The 25,237-nt window shown below is 43.3% G+C and overlaps 1 protein-coding gene across 3 annotated transcripts in view; it reads left to right on the top strand.

The window, feature by feature from the left end:
• prex2 (phosphatidylinositol-3,4,5-trisphosphate-dependent Rac exchange factor 2) overlaps positions 1-25,237 on the top strand; it is a 638,971-nt gene that overhangs the window by 342,423 nt on the left and 271,311 nt on the right. For all 3 annotated transcript variants that reach the window (XM_068030918.1, XM_068030919.1, XM_068030920.1), the window contains exons 20-21: positions 17,338-17,474; positions 24,220-24,343. In XM_068030918.1, coding sequence (XP_067887019.1) covers positions 17,338-17,474; positions 24,220-24,343 — 261 coding nt within the window. The remainder of the gene's footprint in view (positions 1-17,337; positions 17,475-24,219; positions 24,344-25,237) is intronic.

The following is a 25,237-nucleotide window of genomic DNA, read 5'->3' on the forward strand; positions in this document are numbered from 1 at the left end:
TCGCCTCTGCACCCCCTCCAGTGCAATCACATCCTTCCTATAATGTGGCGACCAGAATTGCACACAGTACTCCAGCTGTGGCCTTACCAAAGTTCTATACAACTCCAACATGACCTCCCTGCTTTTGTAATCTATGCCTCGATTGATAAAGGCAAGTCCCATATGCCTTTTTCACCACCCTATTAACATGCCCTTCTGCCTTCAGAGATCTATGGACAAACACGCCAAGGTCCCTTTGTTCCTCGGAACTGCCCAGTGTCAGGCCATTCATTGAATACTTCCATGTCACATTACTCCTTCCAAAGTGTATCACCTCACACTTTTCAGGGTTAAATTCCATCTGTCACTTTTCTGCCCATTTCACCATCCCGTCTATATCTTCCTGTAACCCAAGACACTCAACCTCACTGTTAACCACTCGGCCAATCTTTGTGTCATCCGCGAAGTTACTGATCCTACCCCCCACATAGTCATCTGTGTCATTTATATAAATGACAAACAATAGGGGACCCAGCACAGATCCCTGTGGTACGCCACTGGACACTGGCTTCCAGTCACTGAAACAGCCGTCTGTCATCACTCTCTGTCTCCTGCAGCTAAGCCAATTTTGAATCCACCTTCTCAAGTTACCCTGTATCCTATGTGCGTTTGCTTTCTTGATAAGTCTCCCATGTGGGACCTTGTCAAAGGCTTTGCTGAAATCCATGTAAACTACATCAACTGCACTACCCTCATCTACACACCTGGTCACATGCTCAAAAAATTCAATCAAATTTGTTAGGCATGACCTCCCTCTGACAAAGCCATGCTGACTATTCCTAATCAAATTTTGCCCCTCCAAGTGGAGATAGATTCTCTCCTTCAGAATTTTCTCCAATAATGTCCCTACCACTGATGTGAGACTCACTGGTCTGTACTTTCCTGGCTTATCTCTACAACTTTTCTTAAATAGTGGGACCACATTAGCTGCTCTCGAGTCCTCTGGCACCTCCCCCATGGCCAGAGAGGAATTAAAAGTTTGGGTCAGAGCCCCTGCAATCTCCACCCTCGCCTCCCACAGCATCCTGGGACACAAATCGTCCAGACCTGGAGATTTGTTCACTTTTAAGCCTTCCAAAACCTCCAATACCTTGTCACTCCCTATGACAATTTGCTCAAGAACCTCACAGTCTCTCTCTCTAAGTTCCATATCTACATCCTCATTCTCTTGGGTGAAGACAGATGTGCTGTATTCATTCAACACCCGACCAATATCCTCTGGCTCCACCCACAGATTTTCCACTTGGTCCCTACTCTTTCCCTGGTTATCCTCTTCCCATTGATATACTTATTCCAACACTATTCATGGCATATTATCTTTTTCCTTCCAGTATGCAGTTTTTAGCCTCATTAAATTGCATCTTTCCTTATCTTACCCACTGACATAATTTTGTACTCTATGAACTGCCTCCTCTGAGTCCACTACTTATAACTTTTATTGTATACAGAATTGTCAAATTTACCCTGATAGTATATCTCATAATTTTACTTTGGTTTCAAGTAAGGCGAAAGGGTTTGTAGTTGCCTTTATTTACAAATGGACACTACATTAGCCTGCTTTTAATCTGACAATCCCTCTCCAGTGTTCAAAACTCCCCCATAATTAACATCAGTGCTCTTTCTAATCTCTCAGTACTCTGGGATAATTGCAGTCTATCTCTCGGGATTTATTTGTTTTGAGCCCTTTCAGTTGAACACATCCATTTCATTTATGTCGAAGTCATTAATTCTGCTTCGGTTATTTTTGCCTAGGCAGGGCACATTGCTCTTTCTGTTTCTGTGAGTAGTTGGAAGCAGTAATCATTCAGAATATTAACTACCTTGAATTCAGCCTCTAGGTAGGTAGGAATATTGACTCCTGGGCAGAAAGCTGATGGGATGTGTCAGCCGCCTGCAGTGGGACGCTGGGCCTCATTAACATTCCATTAACCAGCTGCCCACACAAAGTGGGTGCCCAGAGACAACTTGCCAGCTTCAGGGCTGTGAAGATTGAGTGACCCAGAGGCCACAGTCAGGCAGTTAAGGAAAGTGCTGGCAGGGAATTTGAAAGGGTTTTACAGGCTAGATAGAGGTGGCAGCAGTCCATGTATTTTTTGTGGAGGTGAAGGAGCGCTTCTACAGACCTCTCAAAGATGCATTTTAAACTTACCTGACAGTCTCCACTGGATGTCTGCCAGATTTTACTGAGTGGAACTCCACTCAGTAGGCAGTTAATGTTGTATTGAGATCCTAATGCTATCATAGTTTCACATGTATTCATAAAGCTTCTGCCTGAGTCAGGCAGGCATCTTAACTGCTGAAGAAAACATTGACATGAAAAGGACTGCTGGACGGGAAAAGAGTGATAAGTTCACCACTTATGGGATTGCTAAATCCTATTCTCTGTGGTTTATGGCAGGCAGATGGAGTAAAATCCTCCCTTTTTTAGTGCGCCATTATTGGTTCTCATCTCTCCTCTGTCCACTTACTATTAAAGTACTGATAGAATGTCTTATTGTTACATTTGCATTTAAGGTATGCTTCTTCAAGGTCTCTTTCTGCCTCTCCGATCACCCTTTCAACTAGTTTCTTTTTGTTCCTATATTCATTCCACTGAGCTCTTTCCTATTACTTCCTATATAATTTGTAGATCTTCTTCCTTCTCATTCACTTCTGATTAATTTGTTAAGCCATTTAGGATCATACTTATATATGTATTTATCCTGCATGCTTAGCTTTATCCCTTTAAAGGTATTCCATTTGTTCTTCGCTGAAGTATTGTTGATCAATCACATCCCCCAGTCAATTGGCTTAAGCTGTTCCCTCACTTTGTTGAAGTTAGATTTTTAAAAAATACATTCCTGGTTCCTGTTCCTTTTTTAAAAATCCAAGGCCTTATGAATGTAATCATTCTGTGGTTGCTATCCCCAAAGAAAAAGACTTTCATTTCCCAGACATTGTCAGGGCCACTTAGAAATACCAAATCAAAATAAGTACTGACTGACGCACTGGATAATGAAACAGTGATGTGTTGCCTTCATCAACTCTGACTCTAAATTGCTTGGGTATTCCCAATCTATATTTGGTAACCCATTAAAATAACCCATCTGCTTCCTTTTTCTTCATAGAGAAAACAGTCTTCCTTCTTCCAGTGACCTTGTGGCCTATGACCAGAATGCTGTGCACTCCCTTCTGTGATGACTGGCCAAGTTTACAATGAACTATTGAGGCAACTTTGTAACAAGAAACAAAATGTAGTCTTGATAAACGTCCTATGAGCAAAACATTTCTTTCACCCCTGCTTCCAAATTCACAGGTTGGCACAGGTGAGACAACACTCACCAGGATAGCTTTAAAAGCAAACAGCAACCTTTCAAGAGCTGCTGACCCTGGATAATCTTCCCCTTAACATTAGTGTGCTTCCGATATGTAGTGTATCATTGTACCTTTAATCTCCACCCTTTCATACATATATTTGTTTTTGAGATGGTTCGACCTTTTCATTCGGAGTTCTGAAGAAGGGTCACTTGAGCCCTTACCAAATGCTGCTTCAAGCAATTGCCACTATTAGATTTAGTATAAAAGTATTTAAAATACTAATACAATTAAATACTTATTATACAAAAATACTTATTATACACATCCTAAATTTTGTCTCGCTCTCTCTTCTGTTGCTTCGTTCTCCTCCCACCCAAGTGTGGTGCTTCTTTCCCCATTCCCCACTGCTGACCAACCCTTGCGTGAAAAGCCATGCAGTTGCATTTCCAGCTGTGAAGCAGAAAACAGCTGCTAGTTTATTTAAAGTGCTTATTGCCTTTTTATGTAGTCCAGGAAAAGCACTCTTATGAAACTTTTGCAAGTATGTGAATTCTTGAAAGCTTGCAGCCTGAATTCTGCTTTGTCTCCCTCCCTCCAAAATACAGCCGAATGCCAGCCTTCCAATAGTACAACATCCAATAGTACAACATCCAATAGTACAACATCCAATAGTACAACATCCAATAGTACAACATCCAATAGTACAACATCCAATAGTACAACATCCAATAGTACAACATCCAATAGTACAACATCCAATAGTACAACATTCAATAGTACAACATCCAATAGTACAACATCCTAGCCCCCTCTTCATTACTTCTATATCATTACCTCTTTCAATCTTTTTGAACATCTCCCAAACTGTCTGAAACTTTTGTGCCCCTCTCCATTATTTCTGGACCATGTGTTAATCTTCCCCCTCCTGCATATCCAGCAGCCCCCTCAGAAGACAGTATCCCTTCCCAGTAGTACCATACCCACATATCTCATTCACCAATGTTCCCAAAGTCTTGGGGGCAAATTTTAACTTGCATGGTTATGTCGGTTTGGGGCCGGGTCAGGGTTAAAGGTATGGAAATTGACAGCATGCCAGGAAGCTGGCTCCAACCCACTGACTTCTGCATTTAACTGCTGTGAGTAAGGCTGTGTGCGAGCAACCCCTTTGGGTTGCCAATTTCAATCTGTTAATCGCTCAATTACAGTGATATTATTATGGCTTTTGGAATCTAACTGTGGGTTCACTGGTTTCTCGAACTTCTTGGAACTTGCCAGTAAAAGCAAGGTGAGAATACAACAGCAATTGAGGGGGCTGAAGACGTGATTGGGAAATAAGTCAATAAATACTGAAACCTTACAGATGCTTTCTTGCCTGATTGTGAAAGGCTTCATTCACAGTGTTATGTTTACACCGGGTTGCTGGATATATTATGTGTATCTGATTTATAGTATCATAGAAAGTTTAAGGCACAGAAAGAAGCTACTTGGCCCATCGTGTCTGTGCCAACCGAAAAACGATCCAGCTATTCTAATCTCACCTTTCAGCATTTGGTCCGTAGCCCTGCAGCTTACGGCATTTGAGGTACATATCCAGACTTCTTTTGAATGAGTTGAGGGTTTCTGCCTCAACGACCCTTTCAGGCAGTGAGTTCCAGATCATCACTACCCTCTGGGTGAAAAACTTTCTCCTCACCTCCCCTCTAATTTTTCTACCAATCACTTTAAATCTATGCCCCCTTGTCACTGACCTCTCTGCTAAGGTGAATAGACCCTTCACCGCCACTCTATCCAGGCCCTTCAAAATTTTGTACATTTCAATCAGATCTCCCCTCAGCCTTACGAGGAGAACAACCCCCAGCCTATCCAATCTTTCCTCATAGCTGCATTTTTCTAGTCCTGGCAACATCCTTACAAATCTTCTCTGTACCCTGTCTAGTACAATTACATCCTTTCTGTAATGAGGTGACCAGAACTGCACACAGTACTCAAGTTGTGGCCTAACCAATGAGTTATACAGTTCCAGCATAACCTCCCGGCTCTTATATTCTATACCTTGGCTAATAAAGAAAAGAATTCCATATGCCTTCTTAACCACCTTATTGACCTGTCCTGCTACCTTCAGGGATCTTGGACATTCACTCCAAGGTCCCTTACTTCCTCTGCACTTCTCAGTATTTTCCCATTAATCATGTATTCCTTTGCCTTGTTTAGCTTCCTCAAATGCATCACCTCACACTTCTCCAGGTTGAATTCCATTTGCCGCTTTTCTGCCCATCTGACCAGACCATCAATATCTTCCTACAGCTGTCCTCCTTGCTATCTACCACACGCCCAATCTTTGTGTCCTCTGCAAACTTCTTGATCATGACCCCTACATTTACGTCCAAATCATTAATATGTACCACAAAAAGCAGGGGACCCACTACTGAGCCCTGTAGAATGCCACTGGAAACAGCCCTCCTGTAGCTAAAACAGCCGTCAACAATTACCCTTTGTTTCCTGCCATTGAGCCAATTTTGCATCCACCTTGCTGCATGTCCCTGGAACCCATGCAATTTTATTTTTTGAACCAGTCTGCCATGTGGGACCTTGTCAAAAGCCTTGCTAAAATCCATGTAGACCACATTAACTGCATTGCCCTCATCTATCTTCCTTGTTACTTCTTCAAAAAATTCAATCAAGTTGGTCAAACAAGATCTTCCCTTAACAAATCCATGTTCCCTTTGAATGCCTCCTACTATTCTGACACTGATTTACCTTCAAGTAGCTGTTTCCAGTCCACTTTCGCTAAATCACTCCTCAGTTTAGTAAAATTGGCCTTGCCCCAATTGAGAACGCTAACTCCTGTTCTATCCCTGTCCTTTTCCATAATTATGTTAAAACTGACTGAATTATGATCACTACCATCAAAATGCTCTCCCACTGCCACTCCTTCCATCTGCCCATCTTCATTTCCTAAAACTAAGTCTAAAACTGCACGCTCTCTTGTTGGGCTTGCCACATACTGGGCAAAAAGGTATCTCAGAGAAATACAGAGATCATCCTTGTATTAAATCACCAACTGGTTTATTTACTGCACTTTAAAATATCTTAGCACTTACGCACTCAGCACAACGTCTTCCCAGAACAGTCTATTTAGTAGAACATTCTAGCTGTGTGTCTTTTTGTTTCAGTTTCAAACTCTTAAGCTCCACCATAGGCTTAAGCAATCAAGCCCAGTGAACACTGGACAGATTAATCCAATGAAACCCAGATCAATCAAACGCTACATACTACTTGTGCTGAGAGGTTACTTTCGCTCTTTAGAGGTGAATTTCGCAACTTCGGAGGTTTGTGCATTTGATTTGCACTTTGAAACTGCTTTATATCAGATCATATGTTCAGCATATGCTGTTTTACTTTGGACCTCCGATGAGGAGCATCAACAGCACCAGTGGGAATGGGAACAGCCGACTCCCCATTGTGCTGTCGCTCTGTAGGAGAGATGGGATGAGCTCGCAGGAGGCCATATCCACAACACAGGGTATGCAGGCAAATCTTTGTAGCCAACTAGAACAAGGCTGCTGCCAAATGGATCTGGTGGCCACAGTTTACCCAGTGGCTGTCAAAGTAACCATCCCCTCAATTTCTTTGTGTCTGGCACCTTCAGGGCTCTGCCGGAGATGTTTGGAGGAGCTCATTGTCGGCATCTTACATATGCGTAAGAGAGGTGACTAATGGTTTTCTTGCGTTCCGGATTATTGCACAGCTGTGCACCTGTGCAGCTTAGAGGGAACATTGCCTTGGAGGACAAACTTGAGCAGCTCGGACTGCATCATCTCTGCATGAATGTCTGTAGTCTGGGATGGCTGGCTGACAGGCAACAGCAAGAGAACTGGCAAAGTGGCAATGTTGGGAGGCTGTCATGCTGAGCAACGACAACAGGTTTATTATCCACTGCTCTCCCTCGGGGCGGCACCTCAGCAGTCCTAGTAATCTGTTGGACAGATTGGTGAACTGCTGTGTCACCCTGCAAGCCCCTTTGAGCACTGATATCCACAGCCATAATGGCAGCGTGACAGCAAGCTGAGCTTGCATGACCTCGTTCTGAGTTCCCACTGCAGCACCCAAACATTGGTTGGATTCTGCCTGTGCTGCAGTGGAATCTGAGACATTGGCTATTAGGCACTGCATCATGCTTGGGTTCATAGATATGCCAATAGAGTTGGCCACCACTTCCATGCTGGAAAGGATGGGCTCCAAGCTCTGCACAAAGCCCTGTGCAAATTTGGTACTGAATTCCGCCATGCTCCCTGACATTGCATGCAGGCTTTCTGGCAAGCCTCCCAAAGCATCAAGCATTTCATTGTGCATATCCATTATTCTATAGCCATGCATTCTATAGCCTGCCCCACAAGAACACAAGAAATAGAAACAGAAGTAGACCATATGGCCCATTGAGCCTGCTCCGCCATTCAATACGATCATGGATGATCATGGGCTTCAATTCCACTTTCCTGCCTGCTCCCCGTATCCCTTCATTCCCTGCAAGACCAAAAATCTGTCTATTCCAGCCTTAAATTTATTCAATGATGGAGCATCCACACCCTCTGGGGTAGAGAATTCCAAAGATTCACAACCCTTTGAGTGTAGTAATTTCTCTTTTTCTCAGTCCGGAATGATTGGCCCCTTATCCCGAGACTGTGTCCCTGTGTTCTAGGTACCCTGACCAGTCAAAACGTTCTCTCAGCTTCTGCCCTATCAAGCCCTTTCAGAATCTTGTATGTCTTAATTAAATCGCCTCTCATTCTTCTAAACTCCAGAGAATATAGACCCAATTTACTCAGATTATCATCATAGAACAACCCCCTCATCCCAGAGGCCAATTTAGTAAATCTTCGTTGTACCTCCTCCAGTGCAAGTATATCCTTTCTTAAATGTGGAGACCAAAACTGCACACAGTATTCCAGGTGTGGTCTCACCAAAGCCCTGTACAATTGTAGTAAGATATCTTTATTTCTGTACTCCAATCCCCTTGTAATAAAGGCCAACATGCCATTTGCATTCCTAATACCCCCCCATCAAAGACCTCATCTTAGTCCTTTGCAGCATAACTCGTGTGTGATCTGTGTTACTCTTTCCCCTGCTTTGTCTGCAGGTCAGTCGTGCCCGGTGTCTCACCACGTATGTATCCCGCCTGTAAGCTACGCTCTAAAGAATGCACAGTGTCTGTATCTAAGCTGGGGGCATGAGTGTGAGATCAAGTGATGGTGTTCATCATTGTCATTGTATTGCTCTTCTTGGAAGCATTGCGAACTGTGAGGAGGATAGTGTAGAACTTCAAAAGGACTTAGACAAGTTGGTGGAATGGGCAGACAGGTGGATGAGGTTCAATGCAGAGAAATGTGAAGTGATTCATTTTGGTAGGAAGAACATGGAGAGACAATATAGAATAAAGGGTACAATTGTAAAGGGGGTGCAGGAGCAGAGGGACCTAGGTGTATATGTGCATAAGTCATTGAAGGTGGCAGGACAGGTTGAGAGTGGTTAATAAAACAAACAGTATCCTGGGCTTTATTAATAGGGGCATAGAGTATAAGAGCAAGGAAGTTATGTGAACTTGTATAAGACACTAGTTCGGCCTCAGCTGGAGTATTGCGTCCTGTTCTGGGCACCGCACTTTAGGAAAGACGTGAGGGCATTGGCGAGAGTACAGAAAAGATTCATGAGAATGGTTCCAGGGATGAGGAATTTAAGTTATGAAGATAGATTGGAGAAGTTAGGACTGCTTTCCCTGGAGAAGAGAAGGCTGAGAGGTGATTTGATATAGATATTCAAAATCATGAGGGGTGTGGGCAGAGTGGATAGAGAGAAACTGTTCCCATTCGTGAAAGGATCGAGAACGAGAGGGCACAGATTTAAAGTATTTGGTAAGAGAAGCAAAAGTGACATGAGGAAAAACTTTTTCACGCAGCGAGTGGTTAAGGTCTGGAACGCACTGCCTGAGAACGTGGTGGAGGCAAGTTCAACTGAAGCATTCAAAAGGGAATTAGACAGTCATATGAAAAGGAAGAATGTGCTGGGTTATGGGGGGAAGGCAGAGGAATGGAACTGAGGGAATTGCTCTTTTGGAGAACCAGTGCCGACACGATGGGTGGAATGGCCTCCTTCTGCACGGTAACAATTCTGTGATTGTGTGATTCTGTGTGTTGCTCTTCCACCACTGCCCAGCCAGACTGCAGTTCTTTGGGAGGTGAAAGGTACAAGGGTAGAATTGTGAGGGGAGGGGTGGAAAGTAAGAGGTGCATGCTTACATCATCTGGAGCTTCTAAATAGAAGAGATTGTGGAATGACAGGGAAGCGGGATGTGAGAAGGAGGATTATTGTTTCAGACTTGCCGCTAAAGGCCTGCTATCCGACCTGGACCCGACGACATGTGTCGGGTTCAGGTTGGTGTTGGATCCCATCAGTTACAAAGAGAGACGAAGTCCGACCGTAATTTCTAGAAACTTTATTGCAGTATATGGTTGTTACACTCCAAGGTTACAAAAAGAACAAAAAGTAAAACAAAAGAACATGTGCTGACTACAGCAAGCCTTTCTTATAACTATTCATACAAAAACTGGTAACGCCCCCCCCTTTGTTTCTCATTGGTTTGCTGACTTCTGTAATTGGTTCATTCATACCAGCATTTTGTTTCAGCATTTTATTTCTGTGGTTTCACATCCCCCCCCCCTCCTTGAACCGTTAGGCTGATTATTAAACAATAGGCTACTATTAAGCTATCTGCAGCTGCCTTGTTAGCTTCTGCTTGTTAGTTTTTTATAAATTGTCTCCACAGCTCCACAGTTAGTTTGTTAGCTTACTTTTGATCTGTCCCCACAGTTGGGTCGCGTCGCTGCTGCAGGTCCAGCTTTCGGGCTTGGGTTGGGCCGGGTCGGGTCAGGTCTGTGTCTGGGTCGGACACACACAGGAAGTCTTGCATTTTGCTCTGCTGGAGTGGAGAGTATAAAAGTTAAAAAAACTTACCTGAGCTGGAGTCCAGGACGTCAAGGAGGGAAACTCTTCAGTCTGTGCAGTGAGCGAGTGAGCTTCTCAATGACGTCATCATGCTCATGCTGCAGCTTCCTTAATCCAAAAGTGGTGCAGTGAATGAGTGCACTGTGGAATCAAGGTAAGTAACCATTCCAGTGGTCGGGTTGGGCTGGGTCAGGTCGGGCGCAAGAAGAAGTGGAGGGACTCGGGCTTGGGTCAGGCTCAGGTCCAATGTGGTTCTGTCGGGTTCGAGTCGGGTTTTTAATTTCCTGACCTGAGCAGGCCTTTACTTGCTGCTGCCCATGGCCTCAGCAATGGCCGCTCCATGGCAAGCACCGTGTCCTCCATAAGGACTTATCTTCAGGAGCGGAGAGCAGTCGGACCTGTGTGGAAACACTGAGAACCAGGAATGGATAAATTCAGCACGAGGCTCGGTGCCTTCACTTACCTTCAGGAGTGGGGAGCAGTCAGACCTCTTCAAGCACGCCAGAGTTTTGAAAAAATAAGCCAACTGTGACGTCATAGGAAAGCTGCAAGGTGATTGGTTGGTGAGTCACTGCTGTTGGGGAATAACTCTAAATAGCTGGGTAAGTAACTAAAGTAAAGGGAAAGGTCTACAGTTTTTTTTTCATATAGTAGGTAGGTTCTTTTTAGGGAATCAAGGTCCCTCGTGTAAATAATCTAATTGTTGGGTAATTTAAGGGGATAAATTAAATTAAGGGTAAGTCATGGCAGGGCAGCTCAGCAATGTGGAATGCTCCTCCTGTGCAATGTGGCAAGTCAGGGACACTTCCAGTGTCCAGGGCGAACACGTGTGCAGGAAGTGTCTCCAGCTGCAGCTACCTGAAATCCACGTTTCGGATCTGGAGCGGCGGCGGGAGACACTGCAGAGCATCCACGAGGCTGAGATCATTGTGGATAGCATGTACAGGGAGGTGGTACTGGACCTAATCCTACGGAATGAAGCCGGACAAGTGGTAGAAGTGTCAGTGGGGGAGCATTTAGAGGATAGTGATCATAACTCCGTAAGATTTAAGGTAGTTATGGAAAAGGACAAAGATGGACCGGAAATAAAGGTAATGAATTGGGGGAAGGCCGATTTCAGTATGATAAAACAGGATCTGGCCAAAGTGGACAGGGAGCAGCTACTTGTAGGAAAGTCTACATCAGACCAGTGGGATTCATTAAAAGAGGAAGTAGTGAGAGTTCAGAGCCAACATGTTAAGGTGAATGTTAGGACTAACAAGTCCAGGGAACCCTGGATGTCAAGCGATATAGAGGATTGGATCAGGAAAAAAGGAGGCTTATGGCAGATTCAGAGCGCTGAAAACAGCGGAGGCCCTAGAGGAGTATAGAAAGTGTAGGGGGGTACTTAAAAAAGTAATTAGGAGAGCGAAGAGGGGACATGAAAAAACACTGGTGGGCAAGATAAAGGAAAATCCTAAGGCGTTTTATAAGTATATTAAGGGAAAGAGGATAAGCAGGGAAAGAGTAGGGCCCATTAGGGACCAAAGTGGCAATCTGTGTGTGGAGCCGGAGGATATAGGTGAGGTTTTAAATGATTAATTTTCATCTGCATTTGCTATGGAGAAGGACGAAGTAGGTGTAGAGATCAGGGAGGGGGATTGTGATATACTTGAATATATTAGCATTGAACGGGAGGAAATATTAGCTGTTTTAGCAGGCTTAAAAGTGGATAAATCCCCAGGCCCAGATGAGATGTATCCCAGGCTGTTATGTGAGGCAAGGGAGGAGATCGCAGGGGCTCTGACACAAATTTTCAAATCCTCTCTGGTCACAGGAGAGGTACCAGAGGACTGGAGGAAAGTGAATGTGGCACCATTATTCAAGAAGGGTAGCAAGGATAAACCAGATAATTACAAGCCGGTGAGTCTAACATCAGTGGTTGGGAAACTATTGGAAAAAGTTCTGAGGGACAGGATTAATTTCCACTTGGAGAGGCAGGGATTAATCAGGGATAGTCAGCATGGCTTTGTCTGGGGGACATCGTGTCTAACTAACTTGACTGAATTTTTCGAGGAGATGACCAGATGTGTAGATGAGGGTACAGCAGTTTGATGTAATCTACATGGACTTCAGTAAGGCTTTTGATAAGGTCCCGCATGAGAGATTGGTTAAGAAGGAAAGAGCCCATGGGATACAGGGCAATTTGGCAAATTGGATCCAAAATTGTCTTAGTGGCAGGAGACAGAGGATGATGGTCGAGGGTTGTTTTTGCGAGTGGAAGCCTGTGACCAGTGGTGTACTGCAGGGATCGTTGCTGGGACCCTTGCTGTTTGTAGTGTACATTAATGATTTCGACCTGAATATAGGAGGTATGATCAGTAAGTTCACAGATGACACGAAAATTGGTGGTGTCGTAAATAGTGAGGAGGAAAGCTTTAGATTACAGGACAATATAGATGGGCTAGTAAGATGGGTGGAGCAGTGGCAAATGGAGTTTAATCCTGAGAAGTGTGAGGTGATGCATTTTGGGAGGACTAACAAGGCAAGGGAATATACAATAGATGGTAGCACCCTAGGAAGTACAGAAGGTCAGAGGGACCTTGGTGCACTAGTCCATAGATCATTGAAGGCAGCAACACAGGTAGATAAGGTGGTTAGGAAGGCATATGGGATATTTGCCTTTATTAGCCGAGGCATAGAATATAAGAGCTGGGAGGTTCTGATGGAGCTGTATAAAATGCTAGTAAGGCCACAGCTGGAGTACTGTGTACAGTTCTGGGCACCACACTATCGGAAGGATGTGATTGCACTGGAGAGGGTGCAGAGGAGATTCACCAGGATGTTACTTGGGCAGGAGCATTTCAGCTATGAAGAGTAACTGAAAAGGCTAGGGTTGTTTTCCTTAGAACAGAGAAGGCTGAGGGGGAATCTGATTGAGGTATACAAAATTATGAAGGGCATTGATAGATTAGATAGGAAGAAACTTTTCCTTTAGCATAGAGGTCAATAACCAGGGGGCATAGATTTAAGGTAAGGGGCAGGAGGTTTAGAGGGGATTTGAGGAAAATTTTTTCACCCAGAGGGCGGTTGGAATTTGTAACACACTGTCTCAAGAGGTGTTAGAGGCAGGAACTATCACAACATTTAAGAAGTATTTAGATGAGCACTTGAAACACCATTGCATACAAGGCTATGGGCCACGTGCTGGAAAATGGGATTAGAATAGATAGGTGCTTGATGGCCGGCACAGACACGATGGGCCGAAAGGCCTGTTTCTATGCTGTATGACTCAATGACTCTATAACTCTATGCTGTGCCTTTCTACTGCCAGATAGCACCTTTTGCCTCTGGTTATGTGTCATCCTGTCCTACAAGAGAGAGGGAAGCATGTCAGTGAGTGTGGTGCAATCTGTTTGGGTGACGTGGCTGGCTTGGTTGTCTTGGCAGTGTGTGAAAAGTGTGAGATGTGGGTATGAGGCTTTCAGCAACACTAAATATGTGAGGGGAAGGTGAAGCTATGAATGTTAGGTCTGAGTACTGATTGACAGAGATTGTTGACAGGTGAGTGATTGGAGTGTGATTTATTGAGCAGTATCTGAGGCTAGTGATGCAGTTGGTGCGATATCGCATGTGACGATGCATTCACTGACCTTGACCACTCGTGTGAGGTCATTGAACTTTTTGTGACACTGAATACAGGTTGTTGAGGCTTGACTCCTGACATTGACCTCCACGGCGATCTTGTCCCACTGTCTTCTGAGATTTTGTCTGGAGGGCCTCCTCACCCCCTGTGGATGGATAACAGCTCTCTGCCTCTGCACCTCCTCGACCAAGGTCTCCAGTGCAGTTGTGTGAAAATCTTGGAGTCCGCTCCGTCCCATGTTGTGCATTCTTGTGTCTTTTCCAGGTCAGTATCAGTTGTAGAATGACATTCAATGTCTGCTGCAGCTGCAATGCACCTCCCCTTCACAAGATGGAGGATGGCTTTAAGTAGTGCAGGCTAGCTTTAGCTAATGCTAGCTTCTCATTTTTTTGGGTCCCCTGCTGGGGCGTGCAGCTACTCGAGTGTGGATAGCATGGCTCCATGCTGCAATAATGGTAGATTAGCAGGCAGCACTAAGTTTGCAAGGTATCTGCATTGGAAGCAACAGGTGCTGGTTAGTCTCACATCGCGATCCAAGCATCTTTTTTCTGGGGCTATCAAATTGTGAGAAGGTACAGCTTGATCTGTGTGAGAATGTTGGTGATTGTATTCAGCACTTGCTATGACAGTTTAAATATTTTTTGTTTTAACTACGATCTTTGCTGTAATACTGTTGCCATTAATTTTACAGAAGCAAAGTACTGCAGATGCTGAAAACCTGAAATAAAAACTGAAAATGCTGGAAATACTCAGCAGGTCAAGCAGCATCTGTGGAGAAAGAAATAGAGTTAACATTTCAGGTCGATGACCTTTCATCTATTAATTTTATATTACTTAGCAAAAATGTATGCAAACATCGCCATGTATTTATGGTACATCGGAGGAACTTTTCAAAAATAAACTACTTCTCTGAGAAGTACTAACCACATTATTTTAAAAGAAATTTGGGGTAATGAAACTTAGGTTATATCACCAATCATAATTGTCAATTCTTTCTGAAAAGTTCAGAAATGCTGTGCGGCTGAGGGGAAGAACTGAGCGTTCGGTATGCACTTCTATATAATCATTTTTATTGTGTAATCTTAGAGCACTGATGGTAAAAAAGTATAGTTTGGATATAGAAATTCTAGATGCCCCTTAACAGATGTAATGATGCAGTACACAGTTAATGTAAAATGTACAGTTAGATGCACTTTACTGTATGCAAAGACTCGAGTGTATGAATAGATAAAACATTTAGTATATGCATTTAAGCATTTAACTTTGTTTTTTGTTTGGGTAGTGTTTAAGTGCTTACATCGCAACGAGCAATATCATGTACAATTTGTGTATAACTGGTCAGATTGAAGTATGAATATAACATTTTGGACACCTCGATCAACATGATCTGCTCTAAGCCCTGTCTTTCAGTCTGCACTAAATAGCAACAACAACTTGTATTTATATAGCATCTTTAATATAGAATATGTCGCAAGGTGCTTCATAGAAACATAAACAGACAAAATATGACACCAAGGGGGAATTTTATGTTCGCGGCAGGCGTTTCGGTGTCAGGGGAAACCGACGCTGAGATCCATATGTCCCCTCTTCTACGGAAGGCCTGCCAAATTTAGTACCCATCAGGCACTTAACTGGTCAGCGGCTGGCTTTCCATTGGATTTGAGACCCCATCACCGGAAGTCCTGGCCTTGCAGAGCTGCAGGACAATCAGACGCTGGCAGCTGCAGCGCCATCGTGGAGGGGGTGGCTGCTGCTGTAACTGCAGTGATCAAACACCAAGGAGCAGCGCTGGAACCAGGCTTAGATAGGTCAGGGCGGGAGGGGAATCGCGGGGTGGGAGGGGGGTCGGCAGCAAGGGCAGGGGGGTGGCCCTCAGCACCTCCCACTTCCCAATGCCGGGCCACTCATTCAGACACTGAGTGCCATTGAATGAGGGACACCCCACCCCCACCCCATGGCCGGGAAGCAGCCCGCACAGATTTTCCTGCCATGCTAATTGTGGCTGCGGCGGGAGGAAGCCCTTAATTGGGGGTTAATTACACAGTTAAGGGCCTCAATTGGTTGTTCACAGGCCTTCCTGCCCCAAACTAAATTTCCTGTCACCAAGCCCGCCACGGGGGAGAGCGTAAAATTCCAACATATCTATCGAATTAAAATATTGTGGTTAGGAGCTTAATTTTAAACATCATGCTTCTAACCTTCTCTGCAGACTCTTTGCAACCCGTCTTTGTAATCAAATGTGAAGTCTTTATATGGGACTGCAGCAGTGAGACATTGTAATTAGTGTAAGGAAGGAACAGTGGTAGAAAGAGAATTATGCTGGTATCAATACACAAATCCTGCTTTAGTTTTCAATTGATCAGTCTTGGTGAATTGCCAGCAGTAACTTTCCAGCACTTGTTGGCATTTTATTGTTGGTATGACAAATAGAAATAATGTTGGTTAAATTATTGTAGAATATTGTATTCATAATTATTCACTGCTGATATCTCAAAAAGAAAAAAATGGCTGAGACATTGCAGTCAACAGTGACGGGATGGTGCTTGCCTTTACCTCGAAGAAAGCTGCCCACAAAGATTTAGCAGGCTCTTTGGCATTGCTTTCCCCTATTACGACGTCAGTTTTATTCTGGCTCCATCTATAGGGGATCTCTGGTGCCCAGAAACAGTGAACTCATCAACAGGCTGATCAGCCAAGCAGATTGAAGAATTCCTACAGCCAGCAAAGCAGGAAGTAAAAAGCATCGATTATCTTTCACTTTTTGATCATTTTACAGAGAGTGAAATAAAGATTGGGACATACGCATGGGATTAAGGTAGAAACTGAAATAGCATAAGATTTTTTGAAAAAGTAAAAATTAGTTTTTATTATTTTAAATATCTATGGAATTTTCATCATAAGATGGAGAGACTGACACTCCAGACTTCTAAAATTATTTTTTCAGAGCCAGAAAGATTGTTTTGCAGTAATTATGACTTATTACAACGTTTAAAAACTCAGTTACACTTCATTCAACAAGGCTTAACATTTTCCTTGGCTTTTACAGTAAGAAAAGTGCATAAATAATTGAAGTTCATGTCAAATTGCTGATTCAGTGTTGATTGCATCTGCAAAGACTGCAACAGTGCACCCTGTGATAAGGAGGGTATCACTTTTGGCAACTTCCAGATTTCTGCCTTTAACCGCACATGTGCGAATGCCAAAAGTTGCTGTCAGTTTTACACAGTAATGAAGACGAATGCTGACAGTTTTGCTATCATTACAACCACATATTCTGGGCTATAGTATCTATTTCTTTATTTTTCATTTGTCTGCAAAAAGAGACCAAAATCAGCTTTGAACTGCAGGTCTTCAAGTGCCCTTTTTATGTTGTATAGGAACTGTGGCGGCCGTAGCTGGCCTGCATCCTGGCCAATGCATTATCAAAGTAAATGGGATCAATGTGAGCAAAGAGAGTCATGCAAGTGTGATTGCACATGTCGTAGCATGTCGGAAATACAAACGCCCTTCACTGGTAAGTCCCTTGATCTTGGTATTCATCTTGAGCAAACATATTTCTTCATTTAAAAAAGAAAAGCATTTATTGTCTGCTAAGAATACTGGTTCATTAAATTTAATATGTACATTTTGCAACAGTTTTCTTTACATTATGTGAAAAAAAGAATTGTGTCCAAGCTTTGTCTTTTATTGGGCCTGGATGGATGCAGCTCCAACAACACTCAAGAAGCTTGACACCATCCAAGATAAAGCAGCCTGCTTGATTGGCACCCCATCTACAAACATTCACTCCCTCCACCACCAACGCATAGTTGTAGCAGTGTGTACCATCCACAAGATGCACTGCAGCAAAGCACCAAGGCTCCTTAGAGAGCACCTTCCAAACCCGCGACCTCTAACAACTAGAGGGACAAGGGCAGCAAATGCATGGAAACACCACCACCTGCAAGTTCCCCATCAAGTCACACACCATCCTAACTTGGAACTATATCGCTATTCCTTCACTGTCGCTGGGTCAAAATCCTGGAACTCCCTTCCTAACAGCAATGAGGGTGTACTTACCTCACATGAACCGCAGTGGTTTAAGAAGACAGCTCACCATCACCTTCTCAAGGGCAATTAGGGATGGGCAATAAATGCTGGCATAGCCAGTGATGCCCACATTCCCATGAATGAAAATATAATAGGCATTGTATGATGGAGGGTTGGGGACCACATACAGGGTTGGATTTTGTGGAGCTGGCAGGGCTCCCAGTGCTGAGCATTTTCTTGCCCCCCCCCACCCCTACTTTCTGGCGTGATCCTCAATTATTCCGGAACCTAAGTGTCTGGTGGTGGGATTCCTGTCCGTTTAAAGAAAGGATTCAAAAACTTTCTTGAGATTTCAGGAGCTCCCAAAAAATACAACAATGCAACAGGACTCACACTTGAGGTTGAGATTTAACAGAGACTGGAGACTACCTTCAGCAATTCAGGCTTTCTATCAGCAAAGGAGCCTTTCTCCAAAGCAGTGATTCTCCACAGAGTGCTGCAACTCCTCTTTCTGGGTCCTTTCTCTCTCTTCAGGCATAAATAGCCACAAGGGTTTTAGCCCCCATACCTTTTGATTTGCAATCCCTTCAAAGTTCTTTTAACTTCATGAAGAGATTAGAATTTCCCTTGATACAGGAACTATTTTTCAAGAGAAAGTGTTTCTGGGCTGTCTTCCTACCCCTTCTAGCAGCAAATTGGTCTTTTGATTTGTTTCAGAGATAGTTCTCTTGTTCTGATTACCTGAACAGGTTCTAGCCAAACTCTGGTCTTTTCTTGCAAAAGAGAAACTAAAAACTCCCCAGCAGCCAGTCATGTGACAGTCATTTCTCTCTGCTGAGTGGCTTGGAAAAACAGATTGCCTTGCAAATGCCCTACCCAGTTCAGCATTCACGGTTCCCAGAGAAATCCTTTTCTCTGACTTAAAGGCACACACCTCTGTTTGGTTTTTTTTTATAAGCAAAGCATTTGTAACAACAGTCCGAATCAAATTTAACCACGCTGTTCCCATATCTCTTCCTTCCAATCCAATTAATCTTGAAATTTGATATAGTTTCTGATTCAACCAGTATCATTTAATCTTGCACTTATGGCCCTTGTTCAGGACTCCTCAATAACTGGAAACATTTTGCTTCTATCTTTTTAAAAAATATATTTAATTTTTAATTCTTTTAATAAAAGAATAGCAAGTCTGAGGTATCGAGTGTTTTAGAAAGCAGCAAAGGGCCACCAAAAAGTTGATAAAAAAGAGAAAAATCGAATGAGAGTAAACAAGACAGGAATATAAAACAGATTGTAAGAGCTTTTATAGGTATATAAAAAGGAAGAGAGCAGCTAAAGTAAATGCTCTTCCCTTAGAAGTAGAGACAGGAGAAATTATCATGGGGAATGAGGAAATGGCAGGGGCATTGAACAAATATTTCATACCAGAAATAGACAGTCACCTTGGGGCTAAAAAGTGAGAGGAAATTAATATCAGCAGAGAAAAAGTATTGGAGAAACTTAAAGAGCTAAAATCTTACAAATTCCCAGGACCCTTGGATTCTAAAAGAGATAGCTGCAGAGAAAGTAGATGTGCTAGCTATGATTTTCCAAAATTCCTTAGATTCAGGAAAGTCCCATCATATTGGAAGTTGTCAAATGTTACATCGCTTTTCAAGAAAGGAGGGAAGAGAGAAAACTAGATGCCAGTTTGCTTATCATCAGTCGTTGGAAAAATGCTGGAATTATTATGAAGGAAGTCTTAACAATGCACTTAGAAAAGCACAGTATGATTAGTTTAGTTTTTAGTTTTAGTTTAGAGATACAGCACTGAAACAGGCCCTTCGGCCCACCGAGTCTGTGCCGACCATCAACCACCCATTTTAGAACAAGACAACATGGTTTTACTAAAGGGAAATCCTGTTTGAGGATGTAACTAGTATGGTAGATAAAGGGGAAGAAGTAGATGTATTATTTCTGGATTTCCAAAAGGCATTCGATAAGGTGCCACACAAAAGGTTAATAGGCAAGATAAGGGCTCATGGAATTGGGGGCAAAATATTAGTATGGATAGATGATTGGTTAACAAACAGGAAGCAGAGTGTGGGCATAAACGGAGCATTTTCAAGTTGGCAGGCAGTGAATAATGGAGTGCCACCAGGAACAGTGATGGGGTCTCAGCTATTTACAATCTATATTAATGATTTTGATGAAGTGACAGAGGGTAATTTATCTAAGTTTGCTGATGATACAAGGATAGGTGGAAAGGTAAGCTGTAGGGAAGACACAAAGAGGCAGCAAAGATATATAGACAGGTTATGTGAGTGGGCAACAAGATGGCAGATGGAGTATAATGTAGGGAAGCGTGAGGTTATTCACTTTGGCCGTAAGAATAGAAAAGCAGAATTTTTTTTTGAAAGATGTGAAATTTGTAAGAGTTGATGCTCAAAGGGACTTGGGTTTGCTTGGACAAGGAATGCAGAAAACTAACATGCAGGTGCAGCAAGCAATTAGGAAAGCAAATGGCATGTTGGCCTTTATTGCAAGGGGATTGGAATAGAGAAATCTTGCTACAATTGTACAGGGTCTTGGTGACACCACTTCTGGAATACTGTATGCAGTTTTGGTCTCCACATTTAAGAAAGGATATGCTTACATTTGAGGTGATACCGTGAAGGTTCACTAAATTAGTCCCTGGGATGAGGGGGTTGTCCTATGACAGGCTGAGTAAATTGAGCCTATATTCTGTGCAGTTTAGAAGAATGAGAGGCAATCTCATTGAAACATATAAAATTCTGAAGGGGCTGGATAGGGTAAACAATGAGAGATTGTTTCCGTTGGTAGAGGAATCTAAAACACGGGGGACACAGTCTTAGGATAAGGGGCCGATCAAATAGGACTGAGATGAGGAGAAATTACTTCACTCCAAGGGTTATGAATCTTTGGAGTTCTTTACCCCAGAGGGTTATGGATGCTCTATCACTGAATACATTTAAAGCTAGGATAAACAGATTTTTGGTGTCTCAGGGAATCAAGGGATATGACGAGTGGACGGGAAAGTGGAGTTGAAGCCTAAGATCAGCCATGATTTTATTGAGTCATAGAGTTATACAGCAAAGAAACAGGCCCTTCGGCCCATCGTGTCTGTGCCAGCCATCAAGCACCTATCTATTCTAATCCCATTTTCCATCACTGTCTCCCCTCAGCTTTCTCTGCTCTAAGGAAATCAAACTAGCCTATCCAGTCTCTCTTCATAGCTGAAATGCTCCAGCCCAGGCAACATGCTGGTGAATCTCCTTTGCACCATCTCCAGTGCAATCACATCCATCCGATAGTGCGGTGACCAGAACTATACACAGTACTCCTGCTGTAACCTAACTAGCGATTTATACAGCTCCATCATAACCTCCCTGCTCTTATATTCTATGCCTCGGCTAATAAAGGCAAATATCCCATATGCCTTCTTAACCACCATATCTACCTGTGCTGCTGCCTTCAGTGATCTATGGACATGTACACCAAGGTCCCTCTGACCTTCTGTACTTCCTAGGGTCCTACCATCCATTGTATATTCCCTTGCCTTGTTAGTCCTCCCAAAATGCATCACCTCACACTTCTCAGGATTAAACTCCATTTGCCACTGCTCCACCCATCTTACCAGCCCATCTAAGTTGTCCTGTAATCTAAAGCTTTCCTCCACACTATTTACGACACCACCAATTTTCGTGTTATCTGTGAACTTACTGATCATACCTCCTGTATTCAGGTCGAAATCATTAATGTACACTACAAATAGCAAGCATCCCAGCACCGATCCCTGCGGTACACCACTGGTCACAGGCTTCCATGCGCAAAAACAACCCTTGACCATCACCCTCTGCCTCCTGCCACGAAGACCATTTTGGATCCAATTTGTCAAATTGCCCTGGATCCCGTGGGCTCTTACCTTCTTAACCAATCTCCCATGTGGGACCTTATCAAAAGCCTTACTGAAGTCCATGTAGACTACATCAACTGCCTTACCCTCATCTGCACATCTAGTCACCTCCTCGAAAAATTCAATAAAATTTGTTAGACACGTTCTCCCTCTGACAAAGCCATGCTGACTATCCCTGATTAATCCCTGCCTCTCCAAGTGGAGATTAATCCTGTCCCTCAGAATTTTTTCCATGGTTTCCTTCCACTGATGTTACTTTCACTGGCCTGTAATTACCTGGTTTATCCCTGCTACCCTTCTTGAATAATGGTACCATATTCGCTGTCCTCCAGTCCTCTGGTACCGTTCCTGTGGTCAGAGAGGATTTGAAAATTTGTGTCAGAGCCCCTGCTGTCTCCTCCCTTGCCTCACATAACAGCCTGGGATACAAGTCATCTGGGCCTGGGGATTTATCCACTTTTAAGACCACCGAATGGCAGAGCAGGCTGGATGGGCCATATGGTCTACTCCTTTGTTCTTGTGCTCTTGTGGGCGCCACTGACAAGGAAAGCATTTATTGCTCATCCCACTTTGGCCTGAGAACTTGTTGGCGGGTCTTCTTGAACTGCTGAAGTCCATATAAAGAAGGTGCTCCCAGAATTATGTGAGGTAGGGTACTTCAATATTTTGACCCAACAACATTGACTGCAAGACGATTTATGCCGATGTCAGGGTGATGTGTTGCTTGGAAGAAATCTTGCAAGTAGTGGTGGTCCCATGCATGTCCTGCCCTTGTCCTTTGAGCTGATGGAGGTTTCAGATTTGGGAGGTGCTCCCGAAGAAGCCTTGGTGAGTTGCTTCCATGCATCCTGTAGAGAGTACACACTGCATGCAGCCAGGGTATACCAATGATGGATGTGTAGACCTGCGGATGAGGAGCCGATCAAGCAGACTGCTTTGTCCTAGATGATGCCAAGTTTCTTGATTGTTCTTGCAGCTGCACCAATCCAAGTGAGTGGAGAGCATTCCATCTTGTTCCTTCCTTGTGTCTAGTAGCTGGTGGAAAGACTTTGGGGGTTAGGGGGTGAGCTATTTAGCACAGAATATGCAGCCTCTGACCTGCTTCTAGTAGCCACAACATTTATTTGGCTGGTCCAGTTGAGTTTCCTATCAATGGTGATCCCCAGGATATTGTTGGTGGAGGATTCAGCAATGTTAATGCCATTGAATGCCAAGGGCAGGTGGTTAGGTTGTCTCTCATTGGAGATGGTCATTGCCTGGCATTTGAGTAGCACGAATGTTACTTGCCACTTGTCCAAGCCTGAATGTTGTCAAGGTCTTGCTGCACGCTGGCATGGACTGTCTCATTATCTGAGGAATTATGATTGGAGCTGAACAGTGTGCACTCATCAGTGAACATCCCTAGTTCTGACCTTATGACCGAGGGAAGGTCATTGATGAAACAGCTGAAGATAGTTGGGCGTAGGATGCTGCCCTGACGAACTCCTGTATCATTGTCCTGGGATGATTGGTCTCTCATAACCAAAACCATCATCCATTGTGCCAGGTACTTTTCCAACCAGTGGAGAATTTTTGCACTGATCCTCATTGATTTCAGTTTTACTCGGGTTTCTCGATGTCACACTTAAGTGCTTAAGCGTTGCATTTTCTTTTTCTTTTGGGCCAATCTAATGGTTAAGTGCTTTCATGGCAACGTGCGATAATATGCACAATTTGTGTCTAACTGGTCAGTGAAGTATGAAGGTAACATCTTGAACACCTTGATCACCATGATTGACTCTGAGCCCCCTCATTCAGCCTGTGCAAAATAGCAATAACAACAACAACTTTTGTTTATATAATACCTTTAGTACAGAAAACATCCCAAGGTGCTTCATATTGCACTTTGGCTTGCTGTCAGCCTGATTAACACCCTATACTCTCAAAGACCATGTTTACAAATCTTCTCCTTTCAGTAGGATACATCTGTTTATATGAATGCACAACAATGTTGTTGGAATGTACTTTTGGTTATATTTGAACTAGGATACTTCAAAAAGTTCAATTACAATATTGTTTTTAATATAGAAGAAAAGCCTAACTGAATGTAAATTGAAATGACTTTGCCCTGAACATTTTCCACAGCAAAACACTGCTGCGAATTATCGAAGAGAAAATATGCAGATTTCCTCATTTTCACTCTGACTTGGCAGCTCCTCCTACTTCTCTGCTCTTAAAATTGTATTATCTTATGACAGTAATCAAAAATCATATAGTGTGGAATGAAAGTCAAAATGAATTGTACCCACATTATATTTCTGTTTTGCTTATGCAGCAAGACTCCATTCAGTGGGTGTATAATAATACTGAAAGTGGCCAGGAGGATCTACAGAAAATCAGTTTAAAGCCCCCAGCCTCAGGGGGAAGTGACAGCGACATGCAAGATGGATTTAATGAAGGTATGTCTGAGTTAGATATTATTTGAGGTTGACACTTTATAGGCAGATCTGATTCCAATGTGTATGATGTTGCTTCTTTTCTCTTTATATTTTAAATTAATTCAACCTGGCTTTGTGGATTCAATTCTGTTTTCCAGCCCAAGTTAGCCCGACTCACATTATCCATTCCCCTCTGTTTAAAGTATCTGATGGTGTAATTAAATGACATTCTTCATAGATGCAGTGTTTTTGTATTTAAGCTATCCTGAGATATGATTAAGCAATGCAAGAAGGAATCCAGCCTAATGATTATGGGTCTTGAGGTTTCCTGCTGATGTAGTTGAATGCAAATCCACACTAGTATTTGCACCAGTATGCATTGTTACGAGCAGGTGAGAAAGGGGCCTAACTTTTCAAATATTTTGGGGTTGGCTGACCAGACAGTAGGGGGTTTCCATCTGGGATTCCTCCTAGACTTCTTTTAACCTGCCCTCTTGGTCCCTTTTTCCCCTTTCCTTTCTAACATTTTGCCAGCCTTGTACCTGCCTGTCCCCTTTTGTTGTCGACGGAGGTCCCTTACAGTTCACCAGCCCTCTGCTGGAGGGTCCTCCAAATACCGATACAAGACTTAAGGGTGAAGGTTTCACTGTAGGTTGGGGTTTCCCCTCAACCTGTCACATGTGGCAACTCCTACAGTACTCCACCACATCTTAGTGGAGCTTTGGACAGCCAAACTGCTGTTTTATGCGGGCTTTGGTTTTTCGTATACCAGCATGTACAGTCATTGTAATCTCATGGGCCATTCTTAATATTTCTCTCCGGTACCTCTGCGGCACCACTCACTGGTGAACCACTGTCCAATCCGTGCTCTCAGGTCTGTGAGGAAATCTCCACTTCCTCATCAGTACTTCATTC

The sequence above is a fragment of the Heterodontus francisci genome, chromosome 5, assembly GCF_036365525.1.
Source record: "Heterodontus francisci isolate sHetFra1 chromosome 5, sHetFra1.hap1, whole genome shotgun sequence".
Taxonomy (NCBI): domain Eukaryota; kingdom Metazoa; phylum Chordata; class Chondrichthyes; order Heterodontiformes; family Heterodontidae; genus Heterodontus; species Heterodontus francisci.